This window comes from Cottoperca gobio, chromosome 8 (assembly GCF_900634415.1).
Source record: "Cottoperca gobio chromosome 8, fCotGob3.1, whole genome shotgun sequence".
NCBI lineage: Eukaryota > Metazoa > Chordata > Actinopteri > Perciformes > Bovichtidae > Cottoperca > Cottoperca gobio.
In genome coordinates this window covers 751716-776647 of record NC_041362.1, presented here as the reverse complement: position 1 = coordinate 776647, position 24932 = coordinate 751716, and the positions used below count along the sequence as shown (strand labels likewise).

The 24932-nt window shown below is 39.0% G+C and overlaps 1 protein-coding gene across 3 annotated transcripts; it reads right to left on the bottom strand.

Annotated features, from left to right (window-relative positions):
• Nucleotides 1–13758: 13758 nt before the first annotated feature.
• map2k4a (mitogen-activated protein kinase kinase 4a) lies at nt 13759–24932 on the bottom strand. Of its 3 annotated transcripts, XM_029437652.1 has the most exons (13): nt 24454–24932; nt 23580–23615; nt 22699–22731; nt 20779–20881; nt 20508–20682; nt 19765–19884; nt 19565–19684; nt 19437–19488; nt 19231–19358; nt 16071–16148; nt 15309–15457; nt 14789–14834; nt 13759–14458 (listed from the first exon to the last, which is right to left on the bottom strand). In XM_029437652.1, exons 1-13 carry the CDS (start codon nt 24602–24604, stop codon nt 14345–14347), a joined length of 1305 nt encoding a protein of 434 aa, XP_029293512.1. In that variant the 5' UTR covers nt 24605–24932; the 3' UTR covers nt 13759–14344. The 3 variants fall into 3 exon arrangements, with proteins under 3 accessions (XP_029293512.1, XP_029293513.1, XP_029293514.1); XM_029437653.1 differs by lacking the exon at nt 22699–22731; XM_029437654.1 differs by lacking the exon at nt 22699–22731 and having other exon boundaries at nt 20779–20869.

Below are 24932 nucleotides of genomic sequence, written 5' to 3'. Positions count from 1 at the left end.
CTTAACCGACTTTTTTGGACAACCTGATAACAATGAGTTGCAGTAATCCAGCCTTGAAGTAACAAATGCATGGACTAGTTTTTCTGCATCATTTTGAGACAGGATGTGTCTTATTTTTGCAATGTTACGTAGATGAAAGAAGGCAGTCCTTGAGATTTGTTTTATGTGGGAGTTAAACGACAGATCTTGATCAAAGATGACGCCAAGATTCCTTACAGTGGTGCTGGAGGCCAAGTTAATGCCATCCAGAGCTTCTATGTCATTAGAAAATGCGTTTCGGAGGCGTTTAGGGCCAAGTATAATAACTTCAGTTTTGTCTGTGTTTAACATCAAAAAGTTGCTAGACATCCAAGTTTTTATGTCCTTAAGGCATGCTTGAAGTTTAGCCAATTGATTGGTTTCATCTGGTTTAATTGATAGATATAATTGGGTATCATCCGCATAACAATGAAAGTTTATAGAGTGGTTCCTTATAATATTGCCCAAAGGAAGCATATATAAGGTGAATAGAATCGGTCCAAGTACAGAACCCTGCGGAACTCCGAGACTGACTTTGGCTGTCATGGAGGATTTATCGTTAACAAGTACAAATTGAGATCGCTCAGATAAATAGGACTTGAACCAGCTTAGTGCGGTTCCTCTTATGCCAACACAATGTTCCAGTCTCTGTAGTAGAATGTCATGATCAACAGTGTCGAAAGCAGCACTGAGGTCTAACAAGACAAGAACAGAGACGAGTCCTTTGTCTGAAGCCAATAGAAGGTCATTGGTAACTTTCACCAGTGCCGTCTCTGTGCTATGATGAACTCTAAATCCAGATTGAAAAACCTCAAATAAACTATTATTATGTAAAAAGTCACACAACTGTTTTGCGACTGCTTTCTCAAGGATTTTAGCGAGAAAGGGAAGATTAGATATCGGCCTATAGTTGGCTAAAATCTCTGGATCAAGACCAGGCTTTTTAAGAAGTGGTTTTATTACAGCTACTTTAAAGGATTTTGGTACGTAGCCAGATAATAAAGACAGGTTGATCATATTTAATAACGAAGTGTTAATTAAGGGTAAAACTTCTTTAAACAGTTTAGTTGGAATCGGGTCTAAAAGACAGGTTGATGGCTTAGACGATGAGATTGTTGAAGTTAGTTGGTTAAGGTTGATTGGAGTAAAACAGTCTAGATATATTTCAGGAGTTACAGATGTTTTTAAAATTCCAACAGTTGAAGTTAAGTCATTACCAATTGAGGTCAGGAGGAGATTAATTTTGTCTCTAATAATTATAATTTTATCGTTAAAGAAACTCATAAAGTCGTCACTACTGAGAGATATAGGAACAGAAGGCTCTGTAGAGCTGTGGCTCTCTGTCAGCCTGGCTACAGTGCTGAAAAGAAACCTGGGGTTGTTCTTATTTTCTTCTATTAAGGAAGAGTAATAAGCTGCTCTGGCATTACGGAGAGCCTTCTTATACGTTTTAATACTTCAGTACAAGTACAAATACTACAGTAATACTTCAGTACAGGTACAAATACTACAGTAATACTTCAGTACAAGTACAAATACTATAGTAATACTTCAGTACAGTAAAAATACTAAATTAACACTTCAGTAGAACAATAAATACTACAGTAATACTTCAGTACAAGTATAAATACTACAGTAATACTTCAGTACAGGTATAAATACTATAGTAATACTTCAGTACAAGTACAAATACTACAGTAATACTTCAGTAGAAGTATGAATACTACAGTAATACTTCAGTACAAGTACAAATACTACAGTAATACTTCAGTACAGTATAAATACTTCAGTAATACTTCAGTACAAGTACAAATACTACAGTAATGCTTCAGTACAAATACTACAGTAATTCTTCAGTACAGTACAAATACTACAGTAATACTTCAGTACAGTATAAATACTACAGTAATACTTCAGTACAAGTATAAATACTACAGTAATACTTCAGTAGAAGTACAAATACTACAGTAATACTTCAGTACAGTATAAATACTACAGTAATACTTCAGTACAAGTATAAATACTACAGTAATACTTCAGTAGAAGTACAAATACTACAGTAATACTTCAGTACAAGTATAAATAATTACAGAAAGTCGAGTGTGTGGGTGTTTGGTTGAGCGAAAGAGAAACAGCTGTTCGCACAGCCAGACTCGTGTTGCTTAGGAACCGATCATCTAAATGTAAATGTCTTATTTCCTTTCCTGCGATACTGTATCGGTCATCGTGACATCCCCAGTTTCATCTTTCTTTTTCAATTTCAATAATCATTTGGTCTGAAACATTTCAGAAAATACAGAGACATGCTCGTCACAACTTCCCAGAATGCAATTTGGCGTCTCCGGGGGGGGGATTATCAAGGTCCTCCACATTACAGGAAGAAGAAGGGGGGCGGGGGGGGGGGGGTTATCAAGGTCCTCCACATTACAGGAAGAAGAAGGGGGGGGGAGAGCAGGGTGTGACAGATACTGTGTGTTCAACATGTTTCACAAACACTCACTTCAGCTTCAGGAAACTTCTTACAGTCAGTTTAGACTTCAGCTGTAAAACAAATGAGTCGTCCTGTAGTGAAGTACAAATACTACAGTAATACTTCAGTACAAATACTACAGTAATACTTCAGTACAAATACTACAGTAATACTTCAGTACAGTATAAATACTACAGTAATACTTCAGTACAGGTATAAATACTACAGTAATACTTCAGTACAAATACTACAGTAATACTTCAGTACAGTATAAATACTACAGTAATACTTCAGTACAAGTATAAATACTACAGTAATACTTCAGTACAAGTACAAACACTACAGTAATACTTCAGTACAAATACTACAGTAATACTTCAGTACAAGTACAAATACTACAGTAATACTTCAGTACAGGTACAAATACTACAGTAATACTTCAGTACAGGTACAAATACTACAGTAATACTTCAGTACAAGTACAAATACTTCAGTAATACTTCAGTACAGTACAAATACTACATTAACACTTCAGTAGAAGTATAAATACTACAGTAATACTTCTGTACAAGTATAAATACTACAGTAATACTTCAGTACAGGTATAAATACTATAGTAATACTTCAGTACAAGTACAAATACTACAGTAATACTTCAGTAAAAGTTTAAATACTACAGTAATACTTCAGTACAAGTATAAATACTACAGTAATACTTCAGTGCAAGTACAAATACTACAGTAATACTTCAGTACAGTATAAATACTTCAGTAATACTTCAGTACAAGTACAAATACTACAGTAATGCTTCAGTACAAATACTACAGTATTACTTCAGTACAGTACAAATACGACAGTAATACTTCAGTACAGTATAAATACTACAGTAATTCTTCAGTACAGTACAAATACTACAGTAATACTTCAGTACAAGTACAAATACTACAGTAATACTTCAGAACAGTATATATACTACAGTAATACTTCAGTACAAGTACAAATTCTACAGTAATACTTCAGTACAGTATAAATACTACAGTAATACTTCAGTACAAGTATAAATACTACAGTAATACTTCAGTAGAAGTACAAATACTACAGTAATACTTCAGTACAAGTATAAATAATTACAGAAAGTCGAGTGTGTGGGTGTTTGGTTGAGCGAAAGAGAAACAGCTGTTCGCACAGCCAGACTCGTGTTGCTTAGGAACCGATCATCTAAATGTAAATGTCTTATTTCCTTTCCTGCGATACTGTATCGGTCATCGTGACATCCCCAGTTTCATCTTTCTTTTTCAATTTCAATAATCATTTGGTCTGAAACATTTCAGAAAATACAGAGACATGCTCGTCACAACTTCCCAGAATGCAATTTGGCGTCTCCGGGGGGGGATTATCAAGGTCCTCCACATTACAGGAAGAAGAAGGGGGGCGGGGGGGGGGTTATCAAGGTCCTCCACATTACAGGAAGAAGAAGGGGGGGGGAGAGCAGGGTGTGACAGATACTGTGTGTTCAACATGTTTCACAAACACTCACTTCAGCTTCAGGAAACTTCTTACAGTCAGTTTAGACTTCAGCTGTAAAAACAAATGAGTCGTCCTGTAGTGAAGTACAAATACTACAGTAATACTTCAGTACAAATACTACAGTAATACTTCAGTACAGTATAAATACTACAGTAATACTTCAGTACAGGTATAAATACTACAGTAATACTTCAGTACAATTACTACAGTAATACTTCAGTACAAATACTACAGGAATACTTCAGTACAGTATAAATACTACAGTAATACTTCAGTACAGGTATAAATACTACAGTAATACTTCAGTACAAATACTACAGTAATACTTCAGTACAGTATAGATACTACAGTAATACTTCAGTACAGTATAAATACTACAGTAATACTTCAGTACAGGTACAAATACTACAGTAATACTTCAGTACAAGCACAAATACTACAGTAATACTTCAATACAGTATAAATACTACAGTAATACTTCAGTACAGGTACAAATACTACAGTAATACTTCAGTACAAGTACAAATACTACAGTAATACTTCAGTACAGTATAAATACTACAGTAATACTTCAATACAAGTACAAATACTTCAGTAATATTTCAGTACAAGTATAAATACTACAGTAATAATTCAGTACAAGTACAAATACTACAGTAATACTTCAGTACAAATAATACAGTAATACTTCAGCACAGGTATAAATACTACAGTAATACTTCAGTACAAGTACAAATACTACATTCATACTTCAGTACAGTACAAATACTACAGTAATACTTCAGTACAGTATAAATACTACAGTAATACTTCAGTACAGTATAATTACTACAGTAATACTTCAGTACAAGTACAAATACTACAATAATACTTCAGTACATGTACAAATACTACAGTAATACTTCAGTACAGTATAAATACTACAGTAATACTTCAGTACAGTATAAATACTGCAGTAATACTTCAGTACAGTATAAATACTACAGTAATACTTCAGTACAGTATAAATACTACAGTAATACTTCAGTAGAAGTATAAATACTACAGTAATACTTCAGTACAGGTACAAATACAACAGTAATACTTCAGTACAGTATAAATACTACAGTAATACTTCAGTACAGTATAAATACTGCAGTAATACTTCAGTACAGTATAAATACTACAGTAATACTTCAGTACAGGTACAAATACTACAGTAATACTTCAGTACAAGTATAAATACTACAGTAATACTTCAGTACAAGTACAAATACTACAGTAATACTTCAGTACAGTATAAATACTACAGTAATACTTCATTACAGTATAAATACTGCAGTAATACTTCAGTAGAAGTATAAATACTACAGTAATACTTCAGTACAGTACAAATACTAAAGTAATACTTCAGTACAGTACACATACTACAGTAATACTTCAGTACAGTACAAATACTACAGTAATACTTCAGTACAGTATAAATACTACAGTAATAATTCAGTACAGTGTAAATACTACAGTAATACTTCAGTACAAGTACAAATACTACAATAATACTTCAGTACAGTATAAATACTACAGTAATACTTCAGTACAGTATAAATACTACAGTAATACTTCAGTAGAAGTATAAATACTACAGTAATACTTCAGTACAGGTACAAATACAACAGTAATACTTCAGTACAGTATAAATACTACAGTAATACTTCAGTACAGTATAAATACTGCAGTAATACTTCAGTACAGTATAAATACTACAGTAATACTTCAGTACAGGTACAAATACTACAGTAATACTTCAGTACAAGTATAAATACTACAGTAATACTTCAGTACAAGTACAAATACTACAGTAATACTTCAGTACAGTATAAATACTACAGTAATACTTCATTACAGTATAAATACTGCAGTAATACTTCAGTAGAAGTATAAATACTTCAGTAATACTTCAGTACAGTACAAATACTAAAGTAATACTTCAGTACAGTACACATACTACAGTAATACTTCAGTACAGTACAAATACTACAGTAATACTTCAGTACAGTATAAATACTACAGTAATAATTCAGTACAGTGTAAATACTACAGTAATACTTCAGTACAAGTACAAATACTACAATAATACTTCAGTACAGTATAAATACTACAGTAATACTTCAGTACAGTATAAATACTACAGTAATACTTCAGTACAGTATAAATACTACAGTAATACTTCAGTACAAGTACAAATACTACAGTAATACTTCAGTACAGTATAAATACAACAGTAATACTTCAGTACAGTATAGATACTACAGTAATACTTCAGTACAAGTACAAATACTACAGTAATACTTCAGTACAGTATAAATACTACAGTAATACTTCAGTACAGTACACATACTACAGTAATACTTCAGTACAGTACAAATACTACAGTAATACTTCAGTACAAGTATAAATACTTCAGTAATACTTCAGTACAGTATAAATACTACAGTAATACTTCAGTACAGTATAAATACTGCAGTAATACTTCAGTAGAAGTATAAATACTACAGTAATACTTCAGTACAGTACAAATACTAAAGTAATACTTCAGTACAGTACACATACTACAGTAATACTTCAGTACAGTACAAATACTACAGTAATACTTCAGTACAGTATAAATACTACAGTAATAATTCAGTACAGTGTAAATACTACAGTAATACTTCAGTACAAGTACAAATACTACAGTAATACTTCAGTACAGTATAAATACTACAGTAATACTTCAGTACAAGTACAACAGTAATACTTCAGTACAGTATAAATACTACAGTAATACTTCAGTACAAGTACAAATACTACAGTAATACTTCAGTACAGTATAAATACTACAGTAATACTTCAGTACAGTATAGATACTACAGTAATACTTCAGTACAAGTACAAATACTACAGTAATACTTCAGTACAGTATAAATACTACAGTAATACTTCAGTACAGTACACATACTACAGTAATACTTCAGTACAGTACAAATACTACAGTAATACTTCAGTACAAGTATAAATACTTCAGTAATACTTCAGTACAGTATAAATTCTACAGTAATACTTCAGTAGAAGTATAAATACTACAGTAATACTTCAGTAGAAGTACAAATACTACAGTAATACTTCAGTACAAGTATAAATAATTACAGAAAGTCGAGTGTGTGGGTGTTTGGTTGAGCGAAAGAGAAACAGCTGTTCGCACGGCCAGACTCGTGTTGCTTAGGAACCGATCATCTAAATGTAAATGTCTTATTTCCTTTCCTGCGATACTGTATCGGTCATCGTGACATCCCCAGTTTCATCTTTCTTTTTCAATTTCAATAATCATTTGGTCTGAAACATTTCAGAAAATACAGAGACATGCTCGTCACAACTTCCCAGAATGCAATTTGGCGTCTTCAGATCACTTCATGATTCACAATAATGTAAAACCTTTTCGTTACAGATGGCGTCTTTAGTTTGGATCGAGTGCGTTGGTCTGTGTCTCACAAAACGTACAAGATCATTTGATTCTCTCCGTGTTGTGTCTCAGTTTCCACGGCCCGGTGCCGGACCTGCGGTCCATCAAGCTGCTGACCTTCCAGAGCGGAGACGTCCCGGTGGTCTTTGCTGTGGTGGACCACGGAGACATCTCCTTCTACACCTTCAAAGACTTCCAGCTGCCCACTGACGTTTACCCCTGAGATCTCACCGCTCTTTAACGTCACCGTCACACACGGGCCAACACGTATCCAGGACTTGTACATTCATCTGCATCTGTTGGGTCGGCTGGACGTCCAAAGATCTCAATAAATCCAATCGTTTATGTTACAGATGAAAAAACTAATCCTGAAACTTGTATTTTGTGTGTTTGGCCAGTGATTTACAATGAGGCTGGTTTTACTGACAAAGTTCTTTCAAAGCTGCATAACCTTCCATGGGGAGAATTTAAACAGGTCAGACATTTTTATTATTTTTATTTATTTATTAAAAATAAAAATTTGGTACACACACAATAATTACATTTAATTAATTAATTATTAAAAATAATAATGAGTATTTGGTATGATCAGGACTGATGTTGGTTAAAAACTGTAATTTATTATTTATTCATTTTATTTAAAAAATAATGTTAATATTTATTTCATGGCAGATTTAAAGGGTTAAAACATGAACATAATTAACGAGTATGTAAAAAATATTCAACGTAACATTTAGACCTAACAGGGTGCAGCGTGCTTTAATGTAACGCTCTGCACACACGTGCAGCAGAAATCCACCTGCAGCTCACCTGTGATCACACTCGTCACGAGGAGAGGAACCGTCACCAGCTGAAGCATCCGCATCAGGACTTCTCCCGGGAAGCTCATGTAGAGAATGTCGAGGTCCGACAGAACCACTGAGGTTTTGATGATCAAGCCAAATACAATCCCTGAGTGAACATAACATGGAGGTATTATTATTAATGATCATGTGTGAGAATACTGTAGCAGCAAGAAGTATTCAGATCCCACCCTGTAAAAATACTACTGAAGTAAAAGTGTGTTAGTATTATCAGCTAAACATACAAAAGTAAAAGCACTCATTCTGCTATTATATTATGAGCTTTACATTTTAGAGACGAGGCTTGTTCCTTTATAGAATTGAGAAAAATACATCTGAAAATATTACACAAAATATTAAATGTAACTTTTATTTCAGACACAAAGTTCCATATCAGAGGACATATAGCCAACAAACATGTATATTTACATTTTTCAGATATATTTCTGCAAGACTGAACAAGAAACTATAATTAATCTGTGTTATGGTTGTCCATATTGTCTCTTAAATAAAATAATAAAAGCATGTCAGTAGTTTAAAACAATTTTTGTATATTTTAGTCTGTCAAAATTATTTTTCTATTATTATTATTATTATTATTATTATATATATTACTTTCTGGTTTAGCTATTTTATTCTTTCTGCAAGACTGAACAAGAAAGTATAATTAATCTGTTTTATGGTTTTATTATATATTGTGCAAAACAACACATGCAATTAGTACTGAAGCTAAAATCACTTATTTTGAATGTGATAACTGTTTATGTACTATAACTTATTAATGATTATTATTATTATTTATTACATTAGCTATTTATTTAATAATAGAAATGGTATGGCTGTGTGTACACTCTTATAACTCATAAATAAATAAATGCAGTGCCTGCGACTGTCCACTAGATGGAGCTGTTTATCACGTGGACATCACATGCGTTGCCCAGGCAACGTAATGTGGCGTTTTAATTGGACGTGGACTTGTTGCTCATCTGGTTCAAGTTAAATCAAGAAAAATCTATTTATAATCTATATATTTAAAATAAAATAAAAACGGTTAAACAAAGTGCTTTATAAAGAGATAAAATATATATAAATATCTTGATTAAAACATAACTCAAACAACAAAATAAAATAGGCCAACAAAAAAATAAAAAGCCGGTCAGACATTAATATATAGATTTCACAGGACGAGGCTAAAACATGTATAATATCATAACACCAGCAACACAATAAAAAGCCAGGCTTAAAAGGTGTGTTTTAAGTTTTCTTTCAAATATATCCACTCTCTGGTTTTCTTTGTAGTGTTTTATCATTAAAATAATAATAATAATGACAATAATAATGATAAAAATGATGATAATAATGATAATAATAATAATAATAATAATAATAATGATAATAATGATAATAATAATAAAATAATGATAATAATGATAATAATAATAATAATAATAATAATAATAATAATGATGATAATAATAATGATAATAATGATAATAATAATAATAATAATAATAATAATAATAATAATAATAATAATAATAATAATAATAATGATGATAATAATAATAATAATAATGATAATAATAATGATAATAATAATAATAATAATCATGATAATAATAATGATAATAATAATAATGATAATAATGATAATAATGATAATAATAATAATAATAATAATAATAATAATAATAATAAATAATGATAATAATAATGATAATAATAATGATAATAATAATAATAATAATAATAATAATAATAATGATGATAATAATAATGATAATAATGATGATAATAATAATGATAATAATAATAATAATAATAATAATAATAATAATAATAATAATAATAATGATAATAATAATAATGATAATAATAATGATAATAATAATAATAATAATCATGATAATAATAATGATAATAATAATAATGATAATAATAATAATAATAATCCATCCATCGTCTACCGCTTATTCGGGATCGGGTCGCGGGGGCAGCAGCTCCAGTAAGGAACCCCAATCTTCCCTTCTCCGGGCCACATCCTCCAGCTCCGACTGGGGGATCCTGAGGCGTTCCCAGTGAGGAGATATAATCTCTCCACAGAGTCCTGGGTCTTCCCCGGGGTCTCCTCCCAGCTGGACGTGCCTGGAACACCTCCCTAGGGAGGCGCCCAGGTGGCATCCTTACTAGATGCCCGAACCACCTCAACTGGCTCCTTTCAACGTAAAGAAGCAGCGGCTCTACTCCGAGTCTCTCACGGATGGCTGAGCTTCTCACCCTATCTCTAAGGGAGACGCCAGCCACCCGTCTGAGAAAACCCATTTCGGCCGCTTGTACCCGTGATCTCGTTCTTTCGGTCATGACCCAGCCTTCATGACCATAGGTGAGGGTAGGAACGAAGATCGACCGGTAGATCGAGAGCTTTGCCTTCTGGCTCAGCTCTCTTTTCGTCACAACGGTGCGGTAAAGTGACTGTAATACCGCCCCCGCTGCTCCGATTCTCCGGCCAATCTCTCGCTCCATTATCCCCTCACTCGCGAACAAGACCCCGAGGTACTTGAACTCCTTCACTTGGGGTAATGGTTCATTCCCTACCCGGAGTAGGCAATCCACCGGTTTCCTGCTGAGAGCCATGACCTCAGATTTTGAGGTGCTGATCCTCATCCCAACCACTGCACCGAACCGATCCAGTGACTGTTGAAGGTCACAGACCGATGATTCCATAAGGACCACATCATCTGCAAAGAGCAGCGATGAGATCCTCAGGTCACCGAACTGCAACCCCTCTCCTTCACGACTACGCCTCGATATCCTGTCCATGAACATCACAAACAGGATTGGTGATAAAGCGCAGCCCTGGCGGAGGCCAACATTCACTGGAAACGAGTCCGACTTACTGCCGAGTATCCGGACACAACTCTCGCTTTGGGCGTACAGGGATTGGAGTGACCCCCTCACCCCATACTCCCGCAGCACCTCCCAAAATATCACCCGGGGGACCCGGTCATATGCCTTCTCCAGATCCACAAAACACATGTAGACGGGATGGGCGTACTCCCAGGCCCCCTCCAGGATCCTTGCGGGAGTAAAGAGTTGGTCTGTTGTTCCACGACCAGGACGGAATCCATATTGTTCCTCTTCAATCAGAGGTTCGACTACCGGCCGAACCCTCCTTTCCAGTACCTTGGAGTAGACTTTACTGGGGAGGCTGAGAAGTGTGATAATAATAATGATAATAATAATAATAATGATAATAATAATAATAATACCGTACATTTAATTTACATTTACCTCTCTGGGAACCATCACCGTATCGTGGTGGAGAGGTTTGTGTGTCCCTATGAACCTGAGAGCTGTGTTGTCTGGAGCCTAGTGCTCCTGGTAGGGTCTCCCAAGGCAAATTGGTCTCAGGTGAGGGGCCAGACTAAGAATGGTTCAAAAACGACTTCATGAAAGAAAGGGAAAAGATAAGGAGAGACCCTGCCCGGAGGAAGCCCGGGGCCCCCGTCTGGAGCCAGGCCCAGAGGGAGGGCCCGACAGCGAGCGCCTGGTGGCCGGGTTTGCCACGAAGCCCGGTCGGGCACAGCCCGAAGAAGCTACGTGGTGCCTCCCATCCATCCATCCTGTGGGCCCACCACTCATGGGAAAAACCGCTGGGGTCGGGTGCGCTGTCACACGGGTGGCAGTGTTGGTCAGGGACCTCGACGGACCAGACCCGGGCAGCAGAGGCTGGCTCTGGGGACGTGGAACGTCACCTCTCTGTGGGGGAAGGAGCCGGAACTAGTGCGGGAGGTGGATCGCTACCAGTTGGATCTGGTGGGGCTTACCTCCACGCACAGTCTTGGCTCTGGAACCGTACTCCTGGATAGGGGTTGGACTCTATTCTTCTCCGGAGTTGCCCAAGGTGTGAGGCGTCGGGCCGGGGTGGGGATACTCACTAGCCCCCGGCTGAGCGCCGCTACGTTGGAGTTTATCCCGGTGGACGAGAGGGTCGCCTCCCTACGCCTTCGGGTTATGGGGGGGAAAACTCTGACTGTTGTTTGTGCCTATGCCCCAAACCGCAGTTCTGAGTATTCGACCTTCTTGGAGACCCTGAATGGAGCCCTGCAAGGGGCTCCAGTAGGGGACTCCGTAGTCTTGCTGGGAGACTTCAACGCACACGTGGGAAACGATGGAGACACCTGGAGAGGCGTGATTGGGAGGAAGGGCCTCCCTGATCTAAACCCGAACGGTCGTTTGTTGTTGGACTTCTGTGCTAGTCATGGAATGGCCATAACAAACACCATGTTCGAACATAAGGATGCTCATAAGTGCACGTGGTACCAGAGCACCCTAGGCCAAAGGTCAATGATCGATTTCGTAATCGTATCATCTGATCTGAGGCCGCATGTTTTGGACACTCGGGTGAAGAGAGGGGCGGAGCTGTCGACTGATCACCATCTGGTGGTGAGTTGGATCAAGGGGTGGGGAAGACTCTGGACAGACCTGGTAAACCCAAACGGGTAGTGCGGGTGAACTGGGAACGTCTGGAGGAAGCCCCTGTCCTGGGGATCTTTAACTCACACCTCTGGCGGAGCTTTTCAGCCATCCCTGTGGAGGTTGGGGGCATTGAACCTGAGTGGGCGATGTTCAAAACCTCTATTGCTGAAGCTGCGGTGATGAGCTGTGGTCTCAAGGTCTTAGGTGCCTCAAGGGGCGGTAACCCTCGAACACCGTGGTGGACCCCGGTGGTCAGGGAAGCCGTCCGACTGAAGAAGGAGTCCTTCCGGGTTATGTTATACGGGAGGACTGATAAACTGATAAAAAACAACAAAGTATTTAAATATATTTAGTTACTTTTCAGATGACATTATTCATCATATTCCTGTCATTTAAATTTTAATTGTTTTAATAAATTGTAGTTTTTTTTGTTTCTTTATGAGTTGAGAAAATGCTCAAATGCACTACAAATAAGATTATCCTATAATATGAGTTGCTGTAAATTCCCCAACAGTGTATAAAGAAGTTAAAATGGACAAACTACAGCAGTAAAATACAACATTAATGCAGCAGTAATATTAATCAAAAAGCCAAATATATACTTTATACTACAAAATAAAATACAACATACACATTGTGTCAGAGGGTGAATATAGAAATGTATGTTTTGAACATTAAAGCATGAAACAAAATACAAGTATGAACCTGGAAATGAGCGTAATGTCCTTTAATTGCTATATATACTGCTGCGTATCTTAACCTATAACAACACGTCCTAATTGATTTACATTTTTATATTATTAATCTGAATGTGCAAAGTAACAAAAGCTGTCAAATACATTTTAAAATAACAATATTTGCCTCTGAAATGTTGTAGATGCATAGAGTACACTCCGAATACACAGATATAAACCCCCATTGAATAAAAGAGGCAGAACACACACTTCCTTTCTCTGTCTTTATTCATACATCAGCATATAGTCCACGGTGCAGCGAGGGCGGCAGCCTCCGTCTGCAGGTGCAACAGGATTCTGTTTTAAACGGCTTTATATCCAGAGAAGCAAAGTTCCATTAAGATACCAAACACGATGCTTTCAGTTACGTACATGGAAGAGGTGGGACGATTCACAAAGAGCATGATTCCAGTATGTAGAAGAATCTCCACATGAGTTTGGTTCTATAAATACAAGTTCCACATTATTATTATTATTATTATTTAAATCACTGTACTAACCACTGACACGTGTCCTCATTAAGAGATTGATTCAGCTGCTATTATACTTACATGACGGTGAGTGTTTGAAGAGAAACAGAAGTGTTGATATATTATACAGACATGACACCACTTTCATTGCAAATGGTGTTTTTTTTGTGTTTTTTACGCTTTACAATTCTCTTTTAACACGGCAATAAGGGGACCAAGCAAATGTACACAAGGATTTGTTTTTACTTTGTTTTTTTAATGCATCTATTGTTGCAGACTGGTGAATATTTAGTGATGTGTTTCTATCTCGTCGTGCTTTACACACATCAGTCCATGTACATGGGGGAGCTAGGAGACGTCGGCATCTGGTCCATGAGCCTGCAGACGTAGCTCGCCACATCCACCGAGCGCTCCTCGTACATCTGAATGAACGGATCTTTCTGCAGTGGACAGAGAAAAAGAATCGAAGTATAAATAAATACAAACTCCTACAAAATAAAGCAACAAAAGCAGAATGTTTGCCGTGGTTCATGCAGCTTTTTAAGAGTAAGATCAGCAGTCAAAGCAGATTAACTTGGATTATTTAATGATGCCGAGACGACAAATAAATACGCGACGGGGTTTTGTTCAATTCAAACATCAAACAATGTTTGGTTTACGTACGTGACTTTGCAGATGAAACATTTTCAAGGTGTACATTCGAATTCAAGCTCATCCCAAACCTGAAAAACATTTACATTTAATACTTAATGAATGTAAACAGAACTCACCAGTAGCTCTTTGTACTTTGGCCTTTTCGACTCGTCCTTTGTAAGGCTTGAGAGAGGATGAAAATAAAAAGTGTTAAAAGGAGGAGGGTGCAGTTCAGGCCGTTTGTCCACCAGGGGGACAGAGAGACCAAAGATTTCCTGACATTAAAACATCATTTAAACTCCAAACAGTCGTTTTCTATTTGTATCTGTAACATGTGAATAAAGCTTTAAAAGTTTGACTTCATCAGCATAAAAAAAAAATCCTAATTCATCAGATAAATTAGTATTTTTTATTCAATTAAACTTTCTCTGATGACTATGTCTTGTGAGTTCAACATAAATACATATGTGGTTATATAAATGTATTTTATAAATGATGGTGCTGAACTCTACTCTAATCCTACAACTAGAATAATACTAATAATATAAGTGAAGCCGAATGTTAGTTTGTAACTGCAGAGTTTAAACACTAAAAGGTTTTGGGTACAGCGCTGAACATTTCGCTGCAGCATGTTTTCACCCAGCAGCGTTTTCTTACCACACGTTGACAAAGGAGATGAATTTGGGAGAGAAGCGTCGCTCCTCAGAGTTGCAGAGCTGCGGCGGGTCTCCTCGCACCACCTGGGTCAGCTGGTCGAACACACTGTTCCACTTCGGGTAGGGGAACCTCCCTGTGGCCAGCTCATACTGACACACACCACACACACACAACACACAGAGAACACACAACATACAGAGAACACACCACACACACACACAACATACAACACACACACAACATACAGAGAACACACAACATACAGAGAACATAGAACATACAGAGAACACACAAAGAACACACAACATACAGAGAACACAAGAACATACAGAGAACACACAAAGAGAACACACAACATACAGAGAACACACAAAGAACACACAACACACAGAGAACACACAACATACAGAGAACACACAGAGAACATACACACAACAAGAAGTTAATCAGAAACTCATTTTTTCCATTCCATTTCCTGTTTGTTTCACAATAAGAGCCCCTAGTTTAATATTCCTCTCACACAGGCTGATGCTAACAGTATGTAAAGATAAGCACGTTCACAATGACGTCTAACTGTGTTTAATAAAGCCTGTGTATAAACAGCCCGTACTTTAAAATGCAAAGTAAATACTTTTTTATTATCTTTAAATGAGGGCGTTTGAATCATTTCTCCAGACTTATCAAGGACCTTTAAGGATCTAGACTCTCCGAGGTCTTTAAAAGGCTTTTGTTTTTAACCTTCAGTGTGACGTTAACACTCACCAGTGTGATTCCCAAACTCCAAACGTCTGAGCGGACGTCGTAGCCTTGCCTGGACGCACTGGGGTCTATCCGCTCCGGCTGGAAATCAAACAGGAAACAGATTCAGATTTGAGTTTGGAAACAAAGAACAAGAACAAACACACACTGGAGTTCACAGAAAGATACTCTGAGTGTGTCATGTATCCTGAAGCCCCATCTTTAAATCATTCATAAGTAAAAGGCACTTTATTTTGACAGTTTTAATGGATATTAACCTTGAATCACATGTCATCACTCATCTATACAAATCATAAATATCGAGCGTGAAGACACACGCACTTCACACCAACCCCACGCATAAAAGGTACAATAATAACAAATACATATATTTAATGACTGCACAGCGGTTCATATTCAAACTGCACCTTAGAATATTATTTTCTTATGTATTTATTCTCATATTTATTTATTACTTGTGTGTAAAATCTCAACCATCTTCCTGTTTTTACAGTAAATACATCTTACATGTTTGTATTCTTTCTTTTGAAATAACCGATGACGTGTGAATGCACCGCTTTACAGGACGACATGTACTGATTATTACAAACCACCAGATGTCACCAACGTGTTGAATTTAAAGCCTCAAATCTTTTCTCAGCACTAAGAGAAAGAAAGTTTCATCCGTCCATCAAGAGGGAAGTTTCAAGCTGCATGGAAACAAGCAGGAACATTAAATGTGTTTTAAATGCACAATATGTCATATTCTGCCATTCGGGGTCTTTCCATCAAAACAATAACAAAAGATGGAGTTGGGTGTGGTGGTGCAGCAGTGGTGCATCATGGGAGTTCTTCTTGAATAAAGCAGTTTGAGGTTAAACATCAGAGTTCCTCCTGCACGCTGTTCGGCTGCCACTAACGTTTGTCAGCTTGTTCCTCTGAGAACTTCAGATCCAGACGTCCGACGACTAAAATCCTTCAAATACAGAGTTAAAAACACCAGGATGTACAAAGTGTCTTAAAACTGGATAAACAGTCAGTTTATGAAGCTTCTGGCTACAAACACAACGCTGACGCTGCTCAAAGGGGAGACCAAAACAAATCCACTGCGAGACAAACTGTCCCCGCAGAATACCGAGACCGCTCATCACCTCCAGACATGTTTCCACCTGCACACCATCAGCTGACACACGAGCAGCACGTTCCCTCAGTCCTGCCTGTCAGGACTGCAGCCTGATTACATCACTGCTGCCAAACATCTGTCAATCACAAACACAACAGCCGCGGTGATGAAGTGTGCAGAAGGCTGCAGAGTCTCCTGCTGCCGTGCAGCTCGCTGGCCCATTTACAGCCGGCCTGATTTAGATGCTGATGTCACCGAGCGGAGCGGGACAGTCTGTGCTGCAGCTGATGGAGCAGCAGCTGAATGCTGCAGAGCTCACATCTGCCAAGAGGTTCCTCTCCACAGATGATCAGTTGTTGGAAATATAAACGGCACCAGCAGGGAAGCGATTAGACCGGGGCTGCAACTAACGATTACTTTCATTATCGACTAATCCTTTGGTTTATAAAACGTCCAAAGTGATGTCTTCTCATGTCTTCACATGTCTTCTCATGTCTTCTCATGTCTCATGTCTTCTCATGTCTTCACATGTCTTCTCATGTCTTCACATGTCTTCTCATGTCTTCTCATGTCTTCTCATGTCTTCACATGTCTTCACATGTCTTCTCATGTCTTCACATGTCTTCTCATGTCTTCACATGTCTTCACATGTCTTCTCATGTCTTCACATGTCTTCACATGTCTTCTCATGTCTTCTCATGTCTTCTCATGTCTTCACATGTCTTCACATGTCTTCTCATGTCTTCAGATGTCTTCAGATGTCTTCAGATGTCTTCACATGTCTTCTCACGTCTTCTCACGTCTTCAGATGTCTTCAGATGTCTTTGTTCAGTCCAAAAACACAAAGATATTCACTTTAAATGTGATGTAAAAGCAGGAAATCTCCAGATTTGCGAGGCTGAAAACAGCTTTGTAAGTTTGCAACCTGCTGCATCTAAAATAAAACACACGGAGCTTCTTCTGGATCGTCTCTCACGTAACAAACTTCCACACGTGACGCAAACAACTGCCAGATATCAACGAAGGAGAGAAACTGCTTCTGTAAATGTGAAGATGTCGTCGCCACAGATCAGAACAATAAGTCCGTCACATTGCAAGTCCCTGGTGTTCCTGGTGTGGAGAACCTGGAGAACCAACACCTGGAGAACCAACACCTGGAGAACCAACACCTGGAGAACCAACACCTGGCGAACAAACACCTGGCGAACAAACACCTGGAGAACAAACACCTGGAGAACAAACACCTGGAGAACAAACACCTGGAGAACAAACACCTGGAGAACAAACACCTGGAGAACAAACACCTGGCAAACCAACACCTGGCAAACCAACACCTGGCAAACCAACACCTGGCAATCCAACACCTGGAGAACCAACACCTGGCCAACCAACACCTGGCGAACAAACACCTGGCGAACAAACACCTGGAGAACCAACACCTGGAGAACCAACACCTGGAGAACCAACACCTGGAGAACCTGGAGAACCAACACCTGGAGAACCTGGAGAACCAACACCTGGAGAACCAACACCTGGAGAACCAACACCTGGAGAACCAACACCTGGAGAACCAACACCTGGAGAACCAACACCTGGAGAACAAACACCTGGAGAACAAACACCTGGAGAACAAACACCTGGAGAACAACACCTGGAGAACAAACACCTGGAGAACCTGCCAGCTGGAAACAAGAAGCTGCAGCTGAGAATCCTGCGTGCACCCCCCCAACCAAACTGCTGTGGGATGTAACCAACCACACACACACACACACACATTGAACTAATAATATTATTATTAATAATAATAATATTAATAATAATATTATTATTTAACTCATTCTGGATTAATCTGCTGATTATTTTCTCCGCTCATTCATTGATTGTTTGGTTTGTGAAAATAGTAAAAATGCAAAACTCCTACGAACTAAAACTGTCAAATAATTGAAGTGAAGTAAATAAATACTTAGATTTCTGTTGTTGTAGAACACAACTAAGTAAAGTACAAGTACCTGAAAGGTGTACTTAGTGTACTTCGTTCTTTACACGCTCGGCGTGACTTACTGCCATGTAGGGTCTGCAGCCTGCGTCTCTGGTCTTGGCGATGGAGTCCACCAGCTGACCGCTGATGCCGAAGTCACACAGCTTTATGTTTCCGTTCCTGTCCAGGAGGATGTTTGACGGCTTAATGTCTGAGGGGGAGCGAGGACAAACGGTTAAATACACCCGAAGGTACAAAAGCAGGATGATGAGCTCAGACATCGTCTTACCTCTGTGTATTATTTTCAAGTTTTCTTTTAAGTGGTTAAGAGCCTTCACAGTCTGCAAAACACACAAAGCTTTAGCAGCAGGAACACGTGGCGTCTTTATTTTTGAGAAGTGGGAGAAAAGAACTTACAGCTAAAGTTATTTTTCCTAATATTTCCTCTGGAATCACGTCGTCTAATGAGCAATATACAAATTTGTAAAATTTGTCTAACGAGGTAGCCATAAGTTCCATACAAATCCAACAGTCGCCCTGAAACAAACAAAGCCAGGCGTGAGTTTAAGTACGGAACATTTATTACACAGCGTTCAGGAATATAAAGACGCTGTCACCTCTCTGAACAGAGCTCCATAAAACTGCACGATGTAAGGACAGTCACTGCTCCTCATCACCACGTCCAGATCCATCAGCAGCTGCTTCTGCTCCTTCTCATCCACTGTGGAGCGAATTCTCTGTGGCACACACACACACACACACACACAGAGACACACACACAGACACACACACACAGACATACAGAGAGACACACACACACAGAGACACACACACACACACACACACACAGAGAGAGACACACACACACACACACACACAGACACACAGAGAGACACACACACACAGAGACACACACACAGACACACAGAGAGACACACACACACAGAGAGACAGAGAGACACACACAGAGACACACACACAGAGAGACACACACACAGAGACACACACACAGAGACACACACACAGAGACACACACACACACACACACACACAGACACATGAAGATCAGCACATTGTTCTCATCTAGAGAACCATGTTTGCTGATATAGTTCAACATCAGAGCAGAACTTCATGTGAAGTAGAATGTAAATAAAAGATCTCAGTGACGTAGCAGCAGCTTCAGAGACACACTGAACGTGTGAGGTCCACTTGCTTTACACACTTTTATTTTATCTCGATTTCTTTTAAAAACACAGATTTGATTTTGCCACGCTCGGGAGAGAAAGCAGAATATAATATTCAGAGCGATGAAATGAATCTGTGCTGTTGGTGTCACTAACATATAAGAAGGTGAACTCACCTTGACCGCCATGATCTGGTTGCTCGGCTTGTGCACCATCTTGTTGACGGAGCCGTAAGCTCCTCGGCCGATCTCTCCCAGATCTTTGAGATCCTCGGCGGTGAAGTCCCAGTGCTGCTCCGGGGAGATCTTCAACTTCCCTGAGGACTCGATGCTGTGTGTTCTCAGCCGCTCTCTGCCAGAAGCCACGAGTGTCACGAGCGTAAAGAGCAGAAAATGGAGCAAACCTCGGATTTATTTGTGCGATACGGCAGCAGAAGGTTTTACTCACATGTGCGGGTTCTGAAAAGGCGGCCCGGCCGTGTTCAGTGTGAATCTGGTCGTGGGTTTGATCGGAGGGTTGGCAAAGTTCAGCTTCAGGGCTTTACGTTTACCTGAGCACGAAGAGACAGAACAGTGACGTGATCAGAGCGGAGGAAACTCAGGGACAACAACACAAAGCATCAGAACGAGCGGGAGGAGACACGTTTACTCAGATCCATGGAAGTCATGCTTTCAGCAGAACAAGGGGACAACAGCTGGAAACTCCTGCATCACCATCTACACACCTTTTACTGAATGCATTCAAAGTTTGCACTTATATTCCTAAGAATATACTCACCTGAGTGTCAACACATCCCATGAAAAGACCAAAACCAGCATCAATGTTTCCACTAAGGTGTGTGTGTGTGTGTGTGTGTCCTTCCTGAGCCGTTGAGCTCCATTGTTGTTAAAAACATGTCAGTGAGCGTCCCTTCATCACACACACACACACACACACACACCTTTAGTTTTTGGTCTTTTTATGGGATTTCTGAACAATAAGAAGAATGTAGAACAACACCGTCAACACTTCCGGCTCTTATACTTTAATATAATACATTTCAAGAACCGAATGGAATCTGTTTATGAACCCAAAGCTTTTCTGTTGACGTTATGTAGATGTTATAATATCATGGCTCTCGCAGTGATGATGTAATGTCCCCTCATGCTGCTCAGCACAGCCACACATCTAAAACCTTATGTCTGATGCAGAAACACAAACGTAGCATGCTGCTAAACACCCAACACCTACAGTCACAGTGCACACACACCAACCCACACACAAACATGGAACAAAGGGAAACACACACACACACACACGTGTATATGTGTGTGTGTGTGTGTGTACGCGACATGCTTCTCAAGGCCAACTGCTTTGATTTCACCTCGAATCGTCGGACAGCTCGCTCCACCCGAAATACCACAAGAATGCGTCCGCTTGAATTCCAATCGGCTTGAATGCAAAACATCGCTTGAAATGACGACTGTGAGTTTGTGCACCTTGTCTCGACAGGCAGGTGCTATGCTGAGGTGCACCCATGCCAACAAAAATAAAAAAAGACAAACCGGTTGAAAACAAAAAGGCAACGTGACGACACCACAGGCTCTACTTCTGCTTGTTAGTTGCACGCTGAAAACCAGTGAGGTAGAGCTTCCATTACGCTGTTTGATTGGGATTTTAATTATTGACAACACAGCGGAGCCGGGAGGACTCGTGTGTGACCAACAGAGGAGCTTAACATATCAATGGAAGCTCTGAATGTTAGGCTTGTGCCGATATACGGATACTACGTACCGGTTATTGTTTTAAAGTTGCTTAATCATGACGACACTAAAATGTTTTAACGGCTGCACAATAAAGGGAGTTGGCATTGTTTGACGTGGGGCTACGTGAGGAACTTATACACCTACAGCAGCAGATGCAGTTTGGAGAAACAGAATCATGTTCTGCAGGACGGGGCAGCAAAATAAATCCATATCAGTTTTGGTACACGCTATATTTAGAATATTGAGCCGTTAGCGCTTCAAAACCACCAGACTCCATTCACAAAAACATTGTAATAAGTAAAACAATCAATGGAGTCTGGTGGCTTAGAGAACTGCAAATACACTTACTGTGGATAAATACCTCAAACCGTCCCTTTAATTCTGCAGAAGGAAGTTATTAAGTTATTAAACCGCTTTGTAAAACTAGTAACAATGACAAGCTGCAGCTGCATCGTCCTGCCATCGGAGCGATTATTAGCGAGCGGCACAAGCCTACTGAACCATCAGAAGTCTTGACTTGGATTAGTGGAGAACAGCAGGACAGACTCCCCCATACCAGACTGTCAGGCGGAAACAAAGGGATGAGAACTGTTGGTGCTGAAGCAAAAGAGGTTTGGCTTACTTGGGGGAGCTCCAGACAGGTTTATCTGAAACCCTAGAGGTGAGAAGACAGCTTTTATTTTCTTCATATGTCACCTTCAGTGTGCCAGCTTGTTATGTTTGTTAGTTAGACCTAAATGTGACGTCCCTCTCCTAAAGTCACCTCCTCCTGCAATGTCACCCAACAAACCAGGCGGGACGGGAATCCTGCAGTTTCAGGGTCCACACATAATCACAGAAATTGGCCTTGCGTTGCTCTCGCAGGTCAAACGCATCAGCATGCAAACGCATTTATGAAACAACTAAGAGCACTGGGGGAAGTGTCACGTCAGTGTAACGGAACACGAAGGAGGTACATGAAACATAAATGATATGGAAGCACCACCATGAGAAACATAGAACTTTAATAAACATTTTCTTGGGACAGCTCACCATCATTCAGCATCATGTCAGGAGTTTAGGAATCATTAGTGAGCAGCAGTAAAGTAAAAGTGAAATACGGTCAGAGAAATGTGAAGCACAGGATTACACAACACAACACGTCTGAATATCAAATACCTGGCAAGATAGGATTATAAAATCTAATAAATCAAAAGCATTTAAAGCCTGGATTTATATTATATTACAGAGCATTGCCTTCTTTATTACGGAGGAGTATAAAATCTACATGCATCTCAGTTATAAGTCTAATTGTATTGATTAATTAAACCATCAAGTGAAAGTTAAATCAATAAATCAATCAACCAAACTGCTGACTATACAAACTATATTTAACATTATCTTTCAGGACTGATCTGATCTGTGGTTGTGTTATTTATTTATGCATTTTGCTTTCCAGAGCTCATGATATTTCTAATCAAACTGCTTATTCTACTCTACAAAGCCAAGAAAGCGTGTAGGTACCTGTTTCACTCTGACATCTCCAGCAGGTGTTGGACTCTGAAAGTTCAAATGAGACATTGTTTGCACAGAAACACAGCATTGTAATCATTGTAATGAGTATTTGGATAATTGTGTTTGAAGAGATTGCTGTAAATATTTGTGTTGACGAGCCCTCAGAGGGACAGAGCTCACATGTACTCACTAGTGCAGATAATGACGGAAACTCTGTTTACAATCAATTCAATTTGGTTTTGCATATTGCCAACCACAAAAAAAGCAATCGAACATGACTTGTCATAATGTCTTAATGGTGAAGGTATTTTGTCAAATTCGGCTTATTTCACACTAACATAGCTCTTATTCCTAAAAAAGGTGCAATCCACTGTGTTTGTGTGAAAGACGCATGAAACCTAATTTAGGAATAACAGACGTCATAAATGGCAAGGGAGCAGCAATTCAAATACATGATAATACACTGATTATATACATGCGGAATAGTGCATCATTACGGTTTATAAGATGTAATAAAGACACATTTCACAATGTGCATCTATGACATGTGTAGCTATAGTTACGACATATAATTGACCATTTCTGGAACGGAGTTTGGCGAGATTTTCCTCAGACCGAGAGAACAGAATGTAACGTGGATACAACATGTCAAAAATGGCAACAAGGATGTTAAATGCATGTTGCAAGGTATAAGAAAATAATTAATTTTCCAATTAATGGAAATTGACACATTCCTCTTAGGGGAAAAATACTGGTCCGTTCCCCGGGGGATATCTTCTCAGTCCTGGGAGTCGCCTGAGCCTCCCACGGCTACTAGCTGCTAACATTAACCTTCACTGCAGCAAAATGTGAGCTCGTATTGTTGTTAACATTACCTACTTACCCTGCATGCTGCTCATGGTAGTGATGTGCTGAGACTGCGACTGGAGATGGTGGTGCGGTGCAGATCCGGCGTTGTTGCTGCTGTTGTGGCTGCTCGGTGTTGTTGAGTTGTTAGGACTGGGAGTCGCCATTGTTGTGTGTTTGAATTCCATCAGCAGCACCGGGCTGCAATGCAGATACACGGAGAACTTCACCCTTCCCTCCCTGCCACGATAACGACTGCCTTACTAACGGCAACTTGAGGCCGCCAAACGATCCGGGGGCGACTGTAGAACAGGTGAAGAATACGTGAAATGATTCAGATATTTTAAAGGTTCCGGGCTACGTTAAAAGCTACCTATACAAGTAACGTTACCAAAAACAAACATCCAGCTAGGCTAAGCTAACTAAGCTGGCTAGCTGTACTAGCCAAGAAGCTTTAAGACCCGCAATCAGCTGACCAAGTGACACTGACATGTCAACACCCACAGCGTCCCACAG